At 44.8% G+C, this 12,966-nt stretch overlaps 1 protein-coding gene across 1 annotated transcript in view; it reads left to right on the top strand.

The window, feature by feature from the left end:
* Nucleotides 1-12,966, top strand: part of CHD2 (chromodomain helicase DNA binding protein 2) — a 54,557-nt gene that overhangs the window by 24,290 nt on the left and 17,301 nt on the right. Inside the window, exons 5-20 of the mRNA XM_009576201.1 lie at nucleotides 685-746; nucleotides 2,085-2,207; nucleotides 2,539-2,688; nucleotides 3,613-3,746; nucleotides 4,392-4,617; nucleotides 5,351-5,451; nucleotides 6,128-6,172; nucleotides 6,331-6,506; nucleotides 7,181-7,305; nucleotides 7,938-8,154; nucleotides 8,804-8,893; nucleotides 9,783-9,973; nucleotides 10,981-11,169; nucleotides 11,681-11,843; nucleotides 12,229-12,381; nucleotides 12,889-12,960. Coding sequence (XP_009574496.1) covers nucleotides 685-746; nucleotides 2,085-2,207; nucleotides 2,539-2,688; nucleotides 3,613-3,746; nucleotides 4,392-4,617; nucleotides 5,351-5,451; nucleotides 6,128-6,172; nucleotides 6,331-6,506; nucleotides 7,181-7,305; nucleotides 7,938-8,154; nucleotides 8,804-8,893; nucleotides 9,783-9,973; nucleotides 10,981-11,169; nucleotides 11,681-11,843; nucleotides 12,229-12,381; nucleotides 12,889-12,960 — 2,217 coding nt within the window. The remainder of the gene's footprint in view (nucleotides 1-684; nucleotides 747-2,084; nucleotides 2,208-2,538; nucleotides 2,689-3,612; nucleotides 3,747-4,391; nucleotides 4,618-5,350; nucleotides 5,452-6,127; nucleotides 6,173-6,330; nucleotides 6,507-7,180; nucleotides 7,306-7,937; nucleotides 8,155-8,803; nucleotides 8,894-9,782; nucleotides 9,974-10,980; nucleotides 11,170-11,680; nucleotides 11,844-12,228; nucleotides 12,382-12,888; nucleotides 12,961-12,966) is intronic.

The raw sequence follows: 12,966 nt of genomic DNA, 5'->3' as shown, positions 1-12,966 counted from the left end.
CAAGTATGGGCACTCATGAAAGCACATTCAGCCACTGCACTTTCAGTTAAAAGCCTTGTAAAGTAGCTGAGCCTTGGCACTGCGGCAGGCCCTGAAAGTGCTGTCCAGAAAGCACAAAGTCACGCTGCTGCCTGATTCTCGAGCACCAGGCAGGAGCGATGCTCACCTTGCTCCACAGGCAGAGGTAGCAGAAGCTGAGCTGCCCTCTCTCTCTCTGGGGTACGTTTTGCCTCCAGCGCTGGGCAGTGCAAGGTTTGGTGGGTTAAATTAATCCCGTGGTTTTGTAATCCATGGGGAATTGCACTGCGGGTCTGCCTGGCCACTGCCACCGCTGAGACAGCGTCTGCCAGGTATTGGCGGTTGATGCTGAGGGGTAGGTGGATCGCAGCCTTGCGCATCCCAAGCTCAGGAACTCCGGAACAGATGTTGTAGTAGAGCTCTCCAACCTTTCTGCAGAGCATAGCGGCATTAACCCTGCAGCCGAGGCAGCACAGAGGGAATGGTGCCGGGGAGCTGGCTGCTCTTTTGCAGCCCTGTCGCACCAAAGCATCTTTCCAGCGCTGCAGTGAAAGAGCAGTCGAGTTGTGTGTGAGCACAGACCGCGTGCATGCGTTTCAGTTGCGTCTTTGAGGAGACAGTCCAGAGTGAAGCCTACAACCTGATTTTCTTTCTTTTCAATTAAAGGCAAGTAGTGAATCTGAAAATGAGAGCCCAAAAAGAAGAGGCCAGAAGCAAATGAAAAAAACGTAAGTTTCTAGGGAAAGGGTTTTGAATGGTGGTACTTTGTCATTCTTTACTTTTCAGAACAGTAGTATTGCATTGTTTGATAGGCATTGTCAACATGGAGAGCTTGTAAAATAAATTATTTAATATTTCCAGTAATAGTACTTTGGATGACTAAAATTGAAGTATGAATATGGATCTACAGATGGATGTAATTTCCCAACTTCTCTTTTGTTTATGTGTTTCCACTTTGCCTGTGACAGAATCTGGGCAAGTCAGGTTCACTTTCTGTTGTCAGTTTTTCATTTCTTCATCAGGTTACTTATTCTCCATCAGAGATACTTAAAACAGTTTAATCCCTGCTCCTCTCCCCTTCTTGATTAATAGAGAATAAAATGCCAAATTATCCTCCTTTATCTTTCATAACTACCTGCTACAACAAAAGACCTTCCATAAAAGATATTTTGGATGTCCAATCACTTACAGTTATATTTTACTGCCTTTTTCCATCTAAGTCCCTTCTAGTTTTTCCAAACACTAAAGTGAACTGAAGGGAATTGCAAGCTGCCTGCTGGAGAAAACTTAAACACAGCCACATGATCCAGCTCTCTTTCTCCTGTTTCATGTCTTTTAATTTTTCATTCCGTTGTACACACCAGTGCAGAACAGGAGGGAAGGTAATAAAGCGCAGGGAGGACTGTGATAGCATGGGCAAGGGGAATAATCTCTGTGGACTCCCCACATACCTCTTGGAGAGAGGAAAGGCTCTTTCAACGGGCATTTCAGAGCTGCAGCTTTGCTCTGAATTGCCCACAGAACCTGCTTCCTTCCACTAATGGTACGGCGTGATTTGGCTTCACACTTGGAAACTTTAATTGCCTGAATTTAGATGGCAGGAGACTTACTCCATTTTCTGAGCTACAAGGAGATCATGTAACTGTGCATGTTGTGGCTCGTACTCCATAAGTGAAAGTGAGCAAAAAATCTCTTAAGATTTTTCCAGCTCATTTCAGAAATGCAGAAGTGGAAATGAAAAATAAATAAATTGAAGCACTTGCCCACCCAGTTGTAAGATGTACAGCTCTGCCACAAGCACTGTTTTTTAGTTAAGAGCCTCTCTCACTCAAGATATACTGCCCCTACATGAACTAAAACCTAGGTGACTGAGGCCTCTTCTTAAAAGCAGAGAATCATGCCATAAAATCCCCCATGCATTGCACTGAACAGCCAGGAGTGCAGTTCTGAACTTTTTCTTGTAATTCTGGCCTGCTAGTATTAACCTAGATGACTTGGATGTCTGCTTAGCCAAGTATTTGTGTGGAAATATGATTGCCCTTGATGACCTACATTTCTGACCATAGAAATAAATGGAAAAGAGAGGTCTCTGGTGAAGAAGAGGATGAAGATGGAGCGGAGCAAGGCACCAGTGGAGAGAGTGATCCTGAACCGAAGAAAGTTAAAGCAAGAAGACCTGCCCAAAGGAGGTAAGGAGTGGTTGGTTCAATCTGTCTTTTTTTCTGCATATGTCATTTCTGCCTGTGCTGGGTGGAGATGTAATCTCTATTTGTTGCTAAAGAATGGGGTTTTTTCTGCAATATTACCCTTGTTTATGACCTAGTAAACCTAGGACCTGGTGACTCTCTCGTCTACCCATTTCGTACTCTAGTGAGTGATGCAATGGTTTCCGTGGTAGTTAGAGCAGACTAAATCATCAGGAGTCTAATATTTGAGATTCCTGCTTTCTTAGAGACTTACTAAAATGGATGTTTACGTAAAACACGCTGTATTATGGCTTTCTATTAATGCTTATTTTAGAACAGTGGCCAAAACTGGTGTTAAAAAGCCTCACAAACCCCAGCGTGGGAAGAAGAGAAAGAAACCGGACTCATCTGAAGATGATGATGATGACGAAGATGATGAGACCCCCAAGAGACAAACTCGACGAAGAGCAGCCAAAAATGTCAGGTATCAAGAAGTGTGGGATTGCTTGATGATGAGAACTGGCTGGCTGGGGAAGCGGGGGCACCAGAGGGCCCTGACTCCCTGTGTGATCCTGCAGAGAGACCCTGCTCTGCCCTACAGATGTGCGTTGGCTGAGATGTGGTTCTTTTGACAGGTTCATGCTGCAAACATCTGACTTCTCTTTACCTTGTTTTGCCATTTGTAAAGGAGCGAATATTTACCAGTCCCGCTTAGAGAAATGTGAGGAGGTTTGCATAATGTTTCTAAAGCACTCTCAGATGAGATTAAGAATTGCAAATGATAGATTAAAATGAGTAAAATGAGCTGTGCTAGATTGGACCAATTGTCTGAGAGGGGCTGGTGGGTAATGCCTTGGGACAGAGCGTTGAGACATGGTGGAGGTAAAGCATTATCCGTTCCCCAATATACCTTCTCACCTTTTGGCAGTCCTAATAAGGGTCTTGCAAAGAACCACCCGAAGAATATTTTTTGGTGGTTAAATGTTCACTAAAGATGAGAAGTGTAGTTCTTAGGGCAGTGTAGGCACCCATGCAACCTTTCGGTGCTCTGCAACCTCCATTGTTAAACATAAAATAATCTTTCAACAGAGCGTAGACTTTCTCTGTTGATGGTTCTTGCTTCTGCTGCAGGGATTGTTCCTTCCACCTCCTCATGAAGCATCTGGTGTTGGCCATGGTCAGAAAAAGTATATGGACAAGATAGAGTATTAATCTGATAAAGTGTAGCTATCTGAGTGTCTCAGGAAAAAATACTGAATGGCTAACTTAAGAAATGCATGTTCTGAACATGCACTGAACCCCAGGATAAGTGCTGGAGAAGGCTTGCCTCCAGTCCATGCCATTCTGTGTGTTTCTGGACTGGGAAGAGTCAAGGGCTTTATATCAGTTTGGTTTTGATCTTGTTCAGTTACAAAGAAGATGATGATTTTGAGACGGATTCTGATGACCTGATAGAGATGACTGGGGAAGGAGCTGATGAACAGCAAGACAACAGTGAAACTATTGAGAAAGTCTTGGACATCAGGCTTGGAAAAAAAGGAGGTGCGTGGTTCTGGAAAAAGCCTTTATTTCTGATGTCAATCGTGCACTCAGTTTCTCTTGAGCTGGTGCGATGCTTTTGCAACTTCAAAGTGGAGCCAAGGGTTGTTTCAGTGCTCTTCACCTTTTCCTCTATGCCTCTTATTTATGTCTTCTAGCAGCTTTTGTAAAATCTAGTATTGAAAAACCTAGAATGTCAAGTTTTGGCAGCTTTCATTTAGCGTGCACGCATTTTAAAGACACATTCATTGTTCTGCAATTCTTGCTTTTCTCTTCTTTGAAATATAAAACAGATTTTCCAGTAGAGTCAGTTTTCATAGCTCCATTAACAAAGCCATAATGAAAATAAAGCCAATGTTTTGTTCTTATAGCCTTACAAAAGTGTTTTTGTGAAACTGAATGGTCGTGAACATTTTCAAGAGACCTTTGAATTATACTTAAAGAAAAAGCATTTATGATAGAGAGATTTAAAACGATTCTGTTGTATGGAAAACTTTTGTGTGCCTGTCTTATTGGGTTGCAGAATCTGTAGGATATTCTTTGTGCTGTCACAAAAGATGCATTAGAAAAATAACTTTCTGCTCTAATGCAGTTCATGTCCAGTGCTTGATAACAAAGGTACCGACTGCAGCCTGATTTCTTTTGCAGCCACTGGTGCTTCCACCACAGTGTATGCAACTGAAGCCAATGGCAACCCAAGCGCTGACTTTGATCCTGAAAAGGATGAGGGAGAAGTTCAGTACCTGATCAAATGGAAAGGCTGGTCATACATCCATAGCACATGGGAGAGTGAAGAGTCCCTGCAGCAGCAGAAAGTGAAGGGCCTGAAAAAGCTAGAAAACTTCAAGAAAAAAGAGGAGGAGATCAAGCAATGGTATGCTTTACTTCAACCAGTGATTTGGCCTTGGGAAAATCTTTTTTAGCCAGAGGTTTGCAGAGTCGTGGCTGAAAACATTTGATTTCTTCTTGCAAAGCGTGTTTCATCCAAAGCAATTGTTTTCGGTGCACAACATTCATGTTTCCCTTTGCCTACTGATGAACATCCCCCCTTGTAGAAATGATGTCTTTGTCCGTGGTGTTGAAAGAGAGAGGAAGAGGCATGAAATTCACAATATTGCCACTTCCCAGGCTTAAGAATTGGAGTAGCTGACAACAAATAAATGGTGCACAGATTCACCTGGCCCAGGAGGTGACATGAGGGCTTGCAGCCTTATTAACCTTTGTTAATTATGGGCTTGTCTGTATGCAAGTTTTTGTATCAGTTTATGTCTGAACTCCTCAGGAACTCTAAGGGGAGCTATCTGTTTCCAAAGTGATAAAGCTGGAGTAGCAGCTTCCATCTCTGATTCCAGTTTTGAGACTGATTCTTGCAGCAGAATAAGGCATCATTTAACAGGGAGATGGTATGAACATCTATGATATTTGCTTCTCAGTAATGGTTTATAACTACAGGAAGCTTTAAGAAACATGTCATATAAGCAGTAGTCTGCTTCAGTGACTTGAATTACAGAACCATATAGGAAAGTAGAATTTCTATATGTGGCCTCCACGAGCATTACGACAGAAGCATTATAGTGGGGGGTTTTTTTGGATTTTTTTGCATCTAGGCTGGGCAAGGTATCACCTGAAGATGTAGAATATTTCAACTGCCAACAAGAGCTAGCTTCAGAGCTGAACAAACAATATCAAATAGTGGAGAGAGTAATTGGTAAGTGAACCCAACACTTTTGTAAAGGGGTGAAGTAAGGTGTGGGAACTTTCATCTCTAGCAACAGCAGAATGAGTGTACGGCTCTTTCTTCTTCCCTGTCCTCCAGTATCTCTGGAGGAAAAAAAACTGGTGTTAAGTGTATTTCAGTGTGTGAAATTCAGGGATTTGAACAGTAGAAATCCAGGTTTACAGATTTGTATTTACAAGCAATACAGATCAATCACTCTCCTTGCCTGGAGTATGGGATGATACACTAGTTCCCAAGGGAATGTTGAAGTTGCTGCTGCTGAAGTTCTTTGACTTCAGCCCTTTGGGTGCAAGGTGTTTGCATCCAAAGCAGCAGTACAGGCCTGGCTTTTGTGAGGACCACTTTCCATGACGTGGTTGAGGATGTGGTTAGGCTGCAAGGCAGCTCAGGGGTTAGATTATCATGATTACTTATTAAAAATAAAAACAGGACTTACTGAGCACTTCAGTAATATCACAGTAATGTCACTCAGAGGTGCCGGCATCCAGTTTCTTTGGGAATTGGCTTGGAGAGCTGTTTAACCTATTTCCAGTACAATTCCTCTGAAAACGCATGGGGTGTGTGGCAGTGACAGCCTGCCTGCCCTGCTCCCTCTGCTGGCTGCCAGCCCTCCAAACCCTTCCTTCCCTTCTGTCTCCAAACACAGCTGTGAAAACCAGCAAGTCCACAACGGGACATTCAGATTTCCCAGGTAAAGGAGCATTTTTTGGTCCCTCTAAACTTTTCCTACTAGCTGAGACCTGTCTTGTGGTTGTACGGGTGGTTCAGACTGCCCCTCTGAACCACGTCTGTGGTTCAGCCACAGAACCACAGTTGCTGAGGTTTGGGCTTTTTTTGCATATTTTGCAGCAAACAGTCGCAAAACATCCTCGAATGACCCTGAATACCTGTGTAAGTGGATGGGGCTGCCCTATGCCGAGTGCAGCTGGGAAGACGAGGCTCTGATAAGCAAGAAATTTCAGCACTGCATTGACAGCTTCAACAATCGTAACAACTCCAAAACGATTCCTACCCGGGACTGCAAGGTTTGCTTGCTTCTCTTCTCTCCTGTTGCTGGGTTTCTCTGGGCTGGGTGATGATGTGAGCAGTGGGAATGTGAAGTTTTGTCAGGATAAATGTCAGAGAACATTTTCCCATCCTCCCACCAGTGTTTGAATGGTTGTTTGCTGTTCTTGTATTGTACTTTAAGCAGAGGTGTGAACCCCCTTTTGGTTTCATTTACTCTGTGCACAGTGAGAACGTTATGTCCCCCTGGGGAGTGGGAGGCTTGATTAATCCTTGCAAAGTGCTTCCTCCTCAGAAGGAGCTGCTGCAGAAATGCAAAGTTTTAATATCAGTTGGATGAAAAAACAGCACACCTGGGAAAAGAGAAAACCTGCAAGATGCTGATATAGTGGAGGACAGGGACAGAGGTAATGGGAGAAAAAGCAAGAGGACAAAAAAGAACGTGGAGCTTGTTCCGTCTAGTGTGCATTATGTACAGCTTACTGTACTCCTGGGGGGAACTCACAGCCCTGGTCATCAGAACCAGAGGACAGCAGGCAAAACATAACACTGTGGAGTGGTTTCTGAACTGCAGACATAAGCACAGGCTAGGAAAATGTGGATGGACTTTAACTAATGAACAGATACACGTTCATTGCTGAATTTTCAACCTTTATCTTTTTCTTCAGTGGGCTTACAGCATTTTCTTTTCCAGGTATTGAAGCAGAGACCAAGGTTCGTTGCCTTGAAGAAACAGCCTTCTTACATTGGTGGTGAGAACCTGGAGCTGCGAGATTACCAACTGGAGGGCCTCAACTGGCTCGCTCACTCGTGGTGCAAGTACGTACAGATGCTATGTGATGTTCGTTTTGTCTCCTGATTTTTGTCCCAGCAGGATCTGACCCTCTTGTTTTCAAGTGAGGTCTTTACCCGTCCTGCTTCTGCAGCTTGAAGGATTTCAAATGTTACCATGCCCAGCTGCATTGCAGACACCGCAAGCAGGAACTATCTAGAGCATGAACTTAAGAAACCTTGTGCGAAAACAAAAAGCATTTTCCCTTTCTGGGCCTGTTCACATGCTGGACTTGGCTGCTCTGTGAGCCTAGTGCCTATCAGTCCTAATTTTCCATTGCCCTAACTGAAAAAAAGGTTTCTGGCTCGGCATGCTTACACACTTGTTGAAGTCTTTGAGAAATGTCCTTCTAAAATTAGGCCACTGACTCCTCTCTCCCTTTGCCTTTGTCTTTGCTTACCAGTTTGGAGTGATCATAGTCTGTTCCTTTTTGCAAGTTATTGTGCCACATACAGTCTGGATGTCCCTGGGATCCACTTGGAAGTGTTCAGATAATTTTTTTTGCACTGCCCCCTTTCTGTCCCTGTCATGGATTGCTATTCATGCTGGTGCACAATAAATTAGAAGTGGCAGAAACACGCACTCAGACAGGATTTATGTTTGTTCTCTTCCTTTTCAGGAACAACAGCGTGATCCTGGCTGATGAAATGGGCCTGGGCAAGACGATTCAGACAATATCATTCCTGTCGTACCTCTTCCATCAGCACCAGCTGTATGGCCCTTTCCTGGTGGTGGTGCCTTTGTCCACTCTCACCTCATGGCAGAGAGAGTTTGAAGTGTGGGCACCTGAGATAAATGTGGTGGTTTACATTGGAGACCTCATGAGCAGGAACATGGTATGTAATCAAAAAGCAAAAGGTGTGGGGTTGGGTAGAAATGCTGGGTGCAAAGCAGCAGCTTCTGTGTAAAGTGTGACACATTTGCTGGAGAAGCCGACAGTACTGGCAGTACTGCAGGCAGCTGGAGCTAGTGTAGCTGAGCACTTGGGTATAATTCACTGCTGCAGGGACTTTTCTACCTTATTTCCCCTCTTAGAATGAGCACAGGAGTACTGGCTTCCCTCAGAGGGTCTGGAAACCACTGCTGCACTGGGCTGAAACATGCTGCAGTAAGGAGGATAGCAGTGTAAAAGTGCTTGCCTCCTATGTTCTGAGTTATTCAGGCAATGAAGCACACAAATGTTGTGAGTCTAGAGGTGTCACTAGTGAGATGATTCATTCATTTGGCAGATGAGGGGTAATGTCACAACAGCAAGTTGTTTTGACCTTATTTTGTTGCCTGTGCAAGGGCAGTTGAACCACGTGGGCAGTTGAACCATGTGTGCACTAAAACAAGCTGCTCCTTGGGCACCCTGAGCTCATCAAATGAACAACAGGGGTTTTGGACTTGGTTGGAGTCTCTGGCTATAGCTACACTAAAGTAATACTTGTTAACTCCTTCCTTTTGATAACATGGGTTGAAGTTAACATTTGTCTCCTCTCACAGATACGTGAATATGAGTGGATCCACTCTCAGTCTAAAAGGTTGAAATTCAATGCACTTATCACAACATACGAGATCCTCCTCAAGGATAAGGTGGGTAATAGTCCAAGGATTTTTTTATTTAGACTTTCTTTCACTTGCAAAGGGGGAAGCCAGCCCCCAGCTAGTGGGTTTTACCTCTTTCCTCTGTGGTGATGGAGAAAATACAGCTACTATTTGCTTTTGCTTGCCAGTAGTGCAGAGGGAATGTGGGACACGCATTGCAGTGTCTTCACTCTTGTACTGTGGCAGTTGTGTTATTCTTTATACTTGTAAGACACCAGGGAGGGCAGTGGCTGGATTTTACCTGGTTTAATTTAGGCTAGTTAAGAGGACAAAACATTACACTGAACCACTGGCCGCAGCGTTGACAGTATCTGGATTTTTACACTTAGGAGAAATCTGTCTGTTTAGGAAATGCTCATCAGCCCTGTCAATGCATCACTGAGTCCTAGCAGAAAACAAGAAGCTTAATACTAATGCCCCTTGCAATGCATCACCGAGTCCTAGCAGAAAACAAGAAGCTTAATACTAATGCAAAAAAAAAAAAAAAAATCAAAACTCTCAGGTTACCTTAACTTTATAGGCTTTTTTGTCTGCTCTCTTGCTGCTGCTCCAGTGGGGCCCCATGGGCATGGATAAAGGAAGGAGTAGGGTGGTGGGGGAGGACTATGCTTTCTGGGTAAAGCAAAGGTGGATTAAAATAGGTATACTTGCTGAAAGACTACTCAGATATGGCAGGAGTGCTATACAGCGTGGCTAATTTTCACCTTTCCTTTCTGAGGAGGCAAAACTAGTCTAGGGCTGGGGCAGGACACACTGGAAAGCACACGCTGCAGTGCTTTCTGGCCATGGAGAGAGAGGCATGTGCAAGGTGGTGGGGCTTGTCTGACCCAGCGTCTCCTTGGGGCCTGGTTTTTTTTTTTTCCTTCTTTTCCTCCAGGCTGTTTTGGGAAGTATTAACTGGGCCTTTCTAGGCGTGGATGAAGCCCATCGGTTGAAAAATGACGACTCTCTGCTGTACAAAACGTTGATTGATTTCAAGTCCAACCACAGGCTGCTGATCACTGGCACCCCGCTTCAAAATTCGCTCAAAGAGCTCTGGTCCCTCCTGCATTTCATCATGCCGGAGAAGTAAGTCTCCTTTTGGTCCTTCAAAAAATACCTCTGTGTCTGTTCTTGTCCATTAAATTGGCTCGAGGGAGTGCGGAATGGCAGAAATCACTGAATTAAATCCCTGAATTAAACTCAATGGAGGTAGAGCAATGAAAGGGGAACAAACATTGGTGGGGAAAATCAGAGGTTAAATGACTAACACAAGGAGTACTTCTGGCAGCAAATTGAATGGGGAAACCTAATACATGTCTTTCAAATCTGTCTGCTGTCTTAGAGCCATCTCTATAAAGCTGAACTTGTTTTAAGCAATCATCCCAACCATTTCTGAGCCACCCTCGCCAACCATTTTATGGCAGTCTCTAGGAGTATTGCTAAAGGACGGTGCTGTCTAGCCAATCGTTCACGTGTCTGCGTTACAACAAATGTTTTGTTTTCTTTAAAACGAAATGGGCTGAGACAAGCAAGCCCCCAAACTCACCAAAATTATGTTTGACTGCAAAAAGAGCTGCCTCCCAAATTCTTTTTGCTGGATCACAGAAAGAGCGAAGGAAAGATTCAAGGTCTCCCAAGTGGAGGAGAAGAGCAGATCTCCGCGTTTCAAAGGAGCTGTTGGAGGAAGCAGCAATCCAAAACAGCCTTCAGAGCAGTGTAAAACATAGTCCAGTTGTCAAAGCCCTGCCTAGGGGAGGGCACTGTGGAAAGTTCAGAAATCGCTGCCAGGTAAATGCCAGCAGGAGACAGCAGAGCAGAATACCGGAAAACCTGGGATTTTGGGTCCTGGGAGTCAGTGTGGAGCTCAAAGATAAGATGTTAGGAGGGCACCTAAGCCCAGAGAACTTCTAGCTTTACCACCAGTCTGTTTAGTTAGCCAGAGCAGAGTGAACCTTTTATCCTCCACTGTATTTCCCATCAAATTGATGATCTCCTGTCTTGTTGTGCAGCAGGAGTATATCTGGTAGATGATGTTTGGTGCGATAAGACAAGAAGTATTCTGATACCTCTCTGCTCCTCATTTCTGTTGCTAGATTTGAGTTCTGGGAGGATTTTGAAGAGGATCACGGAAAAGGTAGAGAGAATGGCTACCAGAGCCTTCACAAAGTCCTGGAGCCGTTTCTCCTACGCAGAGTAAAGAAGGATGTGGAGAAATCTTTGCCAGCCAAAGTGGAGCAGATCCTCCGCGTGGAAATGTCTGCTTTGCAGAAACAGTATTACAAGTGAGTCATTTATTAAGTTACTGGGAGTGCCAGTAGAAATGGGCTCATCTTTCTATGTGCCTTGGGAATATGTTTCAGTGTACTTTGTCCTTCAGAATGCAGTGTGACAGCAGTCACCTCTAGCAGCCGGAGCTTCACGGTAGGAATCTGAGGAAGGGTCTTGTGGTATCTTTTCCTCTGTAGTAGTCTGGAGATGCTTTTTTAGTGTGATACAGTTCAGTTGGCCAGTTTTGCAGGACAGGGGCAATTGTTTTTCTTGGGGGGAAGTAAAGCACGTCACAAAATTGTGGTGCTGTTTAATGTTAAACTGTAATAATATCAAGAGGAAAGTAAGGTCAGGGTTTCTAGTGAGGAAAAAGCAGTATCCTGTAGAAGAAGTGAAGAGAGAGAGAGGGAGGGGAGTAGACTGATGCCTGAACAAGATGTCCCTGAAGGTTTTATTCCTCCCAGGCTCTGGCATGCCCAGTCTGCACTGTGAAATGATCTGGACTTTTTGTTTTCCTGCCTGCAGGTGGATTTTGACAAGAAACTACAAAGCTCTTTCAAAGGGAACGAGGGGGAGCACCTCTGGTTTCCTGAACATTGTGATGGAGTTGAAAAAGTGCTGCAACCACTGCTACCTTATCAAACCTCCTGAGGAAAATGAGAGAGAGAATGGCCTTGAGACACTGCAGGTGGGCAGTGTCTTTGGTTACCATTGTTTTTCCTTAACGTCCCCCTTTCTTTTGTCCTCCCACCCAGGTAAGATCTGGTGAAGTATTAGCTTCTGCTGCTTCTCCATTAGAAATAGTCCTCACAGCTGAGCCACTGACTCTCCTGCCCTCCCTTTCCACTGTAGGCAAAGTTTTGTGGCCATCTAGAGTGGGAGGTGCATGCAATATAAGATCTATCTTGGATGATTCATTTTGCGTGTGGCCTCTGCTGTGTAAATCCAGATGATTTGATTAGAGATGTATGGAAGAAGCATGACCCCAAAAGAACCGAATCTCTGCATGTCTGTGTAGTGTACGTAAGGGTAAGGTTGGAAAGTATCAGCTGGAATGACGGTTACTTCTTCAGTCTCTGATCAGGAGCAGTGGGAAGCTAATTCTCTTGGACAAGCTGCTGACCAGGCTGCGGGAGAGAGGCAACAGAGTGCTGATCTTCTCCCAGATGGTGAGGATGCTGGACATCTTGGCAGAGTACCTGACTATCAAACACTACCCTTTTCAGGTGAGAAACATCAGCATGGAAAGCAGTGGGGTTCCCCTGAAAATTCAAGAAAATGCAGAGGGAGCCTGGGCAGTGGGAATCGCTGAGTTTCCCAGAGGTTGGTGGCTGGGATTACAGTTTGCACTTACTGAAATATACTGGAGGGAACTGGGAAGTCCCTTCGTTTCAGTGTGGCCCCATCTCTGCAAAACACCTCCTCTGACAGGCCCCTGATTTGGCCTTCGTCCTGTGATAAACCCCGAGGAGAGGATAGCAAACGCAGCGATCCTGGCTGGGAGCCTGTAACGGGAGCTGCAGTGTCACCCGCTGTGTGACTAGTGCCTGAGCATACCCCCCCTTGCAACACAGTGGGCTAAGGCAGTGCAGTTATTTTTAATTGGCGGTTATTTTTAATGATTAAATGCTGCAGGCAGGGAAGGGGGCTGTGGGGCTCCCAGAACTTGGGTGCAGCAGTTCCTCAGGGCTCCTTTACCTTCTTTCTTTTATCATTATTGTTGATTTTTCCAGCGCTTGGACGGCTCGATCAAAGGGGAGATCCGAAAGCAGGCGCTGGACCACTTCAACGCTGACGGCTCTGAGGTACCG

The sequence above is a fragment of the Fulmarus glacialis genome, unplaced genomic scaffold (assembly GCF_000690835.1).
Source record: "Fulmarus glacialis isolate BGI_N327 unplaced genomic scaffold, ASM69083v1 scaffold18834, whole genome shotgun sequence".
Lineage (NCBI taxonomy): Eukaryota > Metazoa > Chordata > Aves > Procellariiformes > Procellariidae > Fulmarus > Fulmarus glacialis.
This window is presented reverse-complemented; position numbering and strand designations above follow the sequence as displayed.